General features: G+C 42.1%; 1 protein-coding gene across 1 annotated transcript; it reads right to left on the bottom strand.

The window, feature by feature from the left end:
* Positions 1 to 1,506: 1,506 nt before the first annotated feature.
* EXO70B1 (exocyst subunit exo70 family protein B1) lies at positions 1,507 to 4,443 on the bottom strand. The gene has a single exon (XM_089144434.1). The coding sequence runs from the start codon at positions 4,048 to 4,050 to the stop codon at positions 2,128 to 2,130; it is 1,923 nt and encodes a 640-aa protein (XP_089000560.1). The 5' UTR covers positions 4,051 to 4,443; the 3' UTR covers positions 1,507 to 2,127.
* Positions 4,444 to 5,922: the final 1,479 nt, after the last annotated feature.

Genomic DNA, 5,922 nt, shown 5'->3' with positions numbered 1-5,922 from the left:
CTGCCTATTTGTCTTCTAATCCTGTGTTTCATGCTCGTACTAAACACGTGGAAATAGATTTTCATTTTGTTCGTGACAAGGTCTCTCAAGGTGATCTTCATGTTCGATTTCTTTCTACAAGAGACCAAATGGCGGATGCTCTAACCAAGGCTCTTCCAACACCACGTTTTCTCTCATTACGTTCCAAACTCAATCTCATTGATGGGAGCTTGGGTTTGCGGGGGGTGTTAAAGATAATATATAGTTACATTTGTATTTTGTATTGCCACTTGGCACAATTGTATTGGTTTTCTTTATTGATGTAAATCTTCATATGACTATAAATAATACATTAAACTTCAGATGTGATTTGCACTGAAGATTTATAATAGGTCTTCCATGTCTTAAGTTCCTTAATCTTGGTCTCTTCATGTCACTTGGACTGCTTCGGTGTAATGCTCTGTGCATTAATGTATCCTCTTGTGTTTTATTTGGGCTGTTCTTAATCACAACTGTAGATTGTTAGTACTTCGAGAGAAAATTAAAAGACATCAATTTATCAAATATAATTTAGGGTGGGGGGGGGGGGGGGAAACTAACCTGAATGGATCATCAGTCTTCCTATCAACATCATTCTTGTTTGAACAAAATTTGAATAGAATTCCTAATATCACCCATGCACCCTCTCTTCCTCACATGTGCCTCCTTCCAAGATCAGATCCTATAACCCATTGACTTCCACTGCAACTTCTTTACATGGCATGCACCTATCAGTAGTGATGTAATTATAGTCTAGGTGATACACTGGTGTTTGATGCCAATGAGGAAGAGTCCGGATCTGCGACCCCGTCGGGGAGCACAAAGTGGCTTACCACCACAAAAAACAGGGGCCAGGGGTGGTGATGGGAGGATTTTTCTTCTTCTTTTTTTTAATATTTTTCACGTGGGGCCCACCGTTTTTTGTGGTGGAAAAACCGTCAGGAAGCACAGATCCCCTTTGGGGGTGATGATCCGGATTCAATGGGGAACACCTATATCTCTTCTTCTAGGCGATTTTTATTCAAGATTTGCATATTTTACCAAGATACCAATTCATCAATCAAGCTTATCAAAGGACAGGTGTTAACTCCTCACTTGAGGTTTCAGAAAGGCAATAGAATTTTTAATTTCTATTGAACACCATAGCAGTCCCATCTGAACCATGGATCATCTCCTTAGGTTGTATAACTATATCATAGCTTCCATTAGGTGCCTAACTCAATGGAAAGACAATTGTTTAGCTGCAATTGAGTTCAGATCCTCTTGGATCAAATTTATACCATTATTCCTAAACCTCTCTTTGAGGCACAGATTATTGATCCATTTCTCCAAACATTCCATACACTGACAAATAACTCCCAGAAATGGGGGGGAAAAAGTATCATTCACCTTTGCAGTCTGGATTAGCACCAGGTTTGATCATATAAATAAACGCAATCGATGAGACACAAGAAAGGAACTAGTGACTTACAAAGCATGCTGTTAAAAGTCGACCATATATTATTGTGATAACAGAGTTCTCATCCATGTAGTATTTGTACAGCTCCTATCAACTGAACAAAAATCTCCAAACAAGGAAATCAGACTTCATTGCAAACAGGCCAGTTAAATTTCCAATTGCAAATAAGATTCCTTGTCAAGATGAACCTGCTTAGTTACAAGATACACAATGAGAAAATTGTGCCTCAACTCCTGGACATCCATTCCATAAGCCAAAGGATCTATGGTATCTGCAATAATCAGCATTTATATTGATAATCTCCACAAGTGGGAGATCAGATAAGTGCTGCCCTTGGGAAACAAATGACTGTCTTCTTTTATTCTATTTTTATAGCAAGACATGTATTGAAGGGACCTCTTCAGTTTCTTCCTTTTTGCTCTAGGGAGTAGGGGAGACAGGAGAAAGGAGGGAGTTTTGAAGTATGTTCAGTTTCTCACTAACTCTAATAAACATATTGTGATTATCTCTGTGAAAATTGCATCATTTACATATACAATGATTCTGGTGTAATGCACAACTAATTGCTAACAAACGGACAAATACAAGACCAGCAATCACTCACATAGTTTAAAGCACTGATTATCAAACTACAGTCTCTGTTTCCCTATTCATTTAGGGTCACCAGAAGATCCACCAGCTTCCTGGAATAACTCATTAATCCGAGCCTCAATATCTTCCAAACTAAACTTGATGTGCTTCTCTACATGCCTCCATACTTCAGGAGCACCTTGCAACCTTCCCAGGAAATTCCTGTATGCGGGTAGCACATACCCGGCAACAGAAATCCTAAGCTCTGTCCGAAGCTGCTCATCCACAATAATCCATGTGGATTGGGTTTTGCACATCTTCTCAAAGTGTGAATTGAAGTCTTTGAGCTTCTCCTTCGTTACCCTGGAAGCTGAGTGCGAAGCCAGCAAGCTACTGTCCATCTTCAAGACCGCCAAAACCTTGCTCCATGAGTTCCTCTGGTAATTCACATGGCATTGGCGGATTTTTGCAGTACGTTTACGAATCCAATCGTCACCAAGTAGAGACCCCAACTCGCTATCTTTCACCTTCTGAACAATGTACCTACCATTGTTCATCAAGAAAACAGAGCTCAGAGCCGAGTCTCTATAAATCTTTGATTTTGCCTCTATATTGGTCTCTAGGAGCTCCATGATCCAAGCGATTTGAACTGATAGTGACGATGACATGGATCCATCCATTTTGTCAGAGTTCCTAAGATTTCCACCATAGGGGACACTGTTCTCTTCGAAAATCTTCTCTAGTGTCCGGCGTGATCCACAGGCTGCACGTAGGTAGTTCATCACATATCGAGTGATTGGATGAAGATCGCCAGCGGGCACAGCGGATTTTACGGGATCTCGTCTGATCAAATTCTCCAATTCCATGAAAATTCCTCTGATTGCGTCGCCAAGTCTTTTCCAGATCGTCGCCGCTTCAGTTCGGAGGAACAAACAGTACTGATCGGAGAAGAGGGCATCAAAGTCGGGCATCAGATCCCTTAGGGTTTCAAACACGTCGAGGATTTTGAAGAGGCGTTCGGGTGATCTACTCCCAATAGCAATCGCGTCAGCGAAATTCAAGAGCTGGATTGTAGATCCCCTGCATACCTCCATGAACGAGAGATCAGCAGCCAAGGAGAGGCCAAAGAAGACACGATCACACAGCCGTCGCTCGCTGGGGAAGAGAATTCGAAGTGCCACATTTGCAGCCTTGATCCACCGCTCAATCTCATCTTCAAGCTCTGACCACGGCATTTTCTGAACTTCTTCGATGCTTAGCTTCTGTAATCCTAACCTGGACATGCTCTCCTCCAAAAAATCTCTCCTGCAACTACTATAGACATGAGAACACTCTTTGCCAAACCCAGCAGCAACCATTCTCTTGGCGATTTCGTGTAGATCGTTGATCGTCCCCGAGGGGAGAGCATCGATCACGATATCGTATTCCGAGACCGGATGAGCTACAGGGATCCGACTTTCTCCCTCTCCGTCCCCGTCGCCATCCAGATCTTCATCGTCGTCCGAGGCGAACGAGTAATTCCCAGTCGTCACGTATTTATCGCACAAGCGACTGAGATCAAATGCCTCAGCGCTCCGGTCGATCAATATTCGGAACTCTTCCTCGAGCCGAAACATTGCCTGTTGAAGAAGTTCATCGACGCGATCCAAACAAGCTGCAATAGATTTCTCTCCAGCCAAGGAATTCCAATCCCTGGAGGTGGAGAGTAATACATCGACAGCATCAAGGAATGCCGAAGCATCGTCGGAAACAGACCAGATAGGCTGATCAGCCGAGACAAACTCAGAGATCTGACGGTCGAGAGATTTCAAACTCCGCTCCAAGGCAGCGTAACTCCGAGAACCATCACTGTGAATCTTCTCGGACAACTTCTCCAGAGAGAAGCGGCCGTCGAAGGAGGAAAAGAACTGCAGAATATCGTCAGCCATTGTCTCGGTACGACCGAGACTCTTGGCAATGTGGCGAGCGACAGCAATGAGTTTGTCTTCACCGGTTTCCGCCATTAAACCTCTACAATTTCTAAACCTAATGCAAGAAAGACATCAGTGAGCTTCAAATTGAAGGATTCCTGCGAAGGAAGGAAGATTCGGATTCGAAAATGGAAATCACGAAAAGAAAAAAGGGAAAGTGATTGCAGAGAAGTGGTGAGAGTGGATTCGGAGACAAGAAGATGAAGAAGATGAGAAAATATTAATAAAGGATGATTCTCTTTCAAAGAACGCGGTTTCTGCGAAAGATCAACCATAGCAGTAAATCATCCTAAATTCCTATCAAGGCTAGGTCGTTGGCGAGAAGAAAATCAAAAATTAATAATAAAAATTAAAAAGAGAAAAAAATAAAGAAGCGGAATTTAGAAAAAGAAAAAGAAAGAAGAACGCGGGAAGAAGAAAGACGAAAAAAGCAGCAAAAGAAAAGTGCAGCAGAAGATGAAAAGGACAGTGACGATGACAGGCAGCAGACGACTGAGTCAGTGAGTCCCCCAAGGCCCCACTGGTTACTGGTTACTGGTTACTGACCCAGAATTGGACTAAAAAGGACAAAAAGAAATTAAAGTGGGGGCGTATCCGTAAATGTGTTTATTTGTTGGGGATTCGTTGTAATTCGAAATTACCATGCCACGTCAGAAGAGAGTATTACGTTTCCGAAACGTATTTCATTTGCTGCACAATTTCTGCCGATTCATCTCAGTTTTATCGGTTTGGGGACCCACAATCTAATTCTGAGGATGTCGCCGCAGTTTCCTTTATTCTTCCTTTTGCTGACGAGCTGTTTTTACTTATCTTTTCCATTAATTAATTAATAACAGAATTCTCCTCTGACTAGTCTTCTTCCGGACAGTGAAAGGAGCAAATTTGACCTTTCGTCTCGATCTTCGCGATTTCATTTTGAATGAGAACCGTTGGATTTCTCACTTTAATTTTTTTGTATTTTTTCAATTCTAATTGGCAAAGTTGTCTTTTTCTTCGACAGTTCTCTCTCCTGCTATCCACGTTGCGTGTAATCGGGATTCTGTGACTCTATCACATTCTGGTAGGAAATTACAATCTCACCCACATGTACTGTGAGCCGACAAATTTGAATTGTAGCTTGCATGGGTAATGCCTACGTGGCTGCAAATAAACATTACTACGTCACACTCAAAGGGGTTGATGGAAATTTCAGTAGAATATTTATTGTTTTCTAGATGTGTGACACGTGTCCAACATTAGTTGAATTACATTTATAAGTCATATTAATAAATTTAAAAATAATATAATATAATTTATAAATATATGTCAATTTTTAAATATGATGTTGGAACACATGTCATGTATTTACGAGGAAATAAATGGTCTATTTCCTTGTCAGAAATGGTCTGAATATTAGTCCGAGGTTGGCTCCATTGCTAAAACACCAATGCGTCATACAATGAAATTAAGACCATGGTACCATATGTCGGCGATTTATCGCCGACATGAGGCGAAATTTCGAGGTGTCGCAGGAGGGCGACATGATACCCCCCAGCAACACCGACTTAACATTAAGTCAGCGATATGTCGCTGATATATCGCCGACATCGACTTTTTCGACGACACTTGACCACCCCACCGTCGGAACCCAAGCGAGAACCACCTCCACGCTCCACCCCCACCTCCGGCACCCAAACCAGAGCCATCAACAAAACAATCAGGAAGATAATCAGCCTGTGCCCTGTGGATCAGTCGATCTCTAAACGAAACACTTCTGACCATTCGATTTCTGATCAGTCTCCAACCAGTTTGAAGGCGCAGCAGTTGATTGCTGAGGAATTTGCTAAAGAAAATCACAAGAAAGAGAATAACAGTCCAACCGTAAAGGATAGTACATTAGCACCATGAGACGAGGGATCGATAACC

The sequence above is a fragment of the Hakea prostrata genome, chromosome 2 (assembly GCF_041222555.1).
Source record: "Hakea prostrata isolate BN-2017 chromosome 2, UWA_Hpros_2, whole genome shotgun sequence".
Classification (NCBI taxonomy): Eukaryota; Viridiplantae; Streptophyta; class Magnoliopsida; order Proteales; family Proteaceae; genus Hakea; species Hakea prostrata.
The sequence above is the reverse complement of the archived record's forward strand: the minus strand, read 5'-3'. Positions and strand labels throughout refer to the sequence as shown.

Excerpts from the sequence above, each read along its gene's own strand:
- EXO70B1 (XM_089144434.1), bottom strand. The coding sequence starts at position 4,050 with ATGGCGGAAACCGGTGAAGACAAACTCATTGCTGTCGCTCGCCACATT.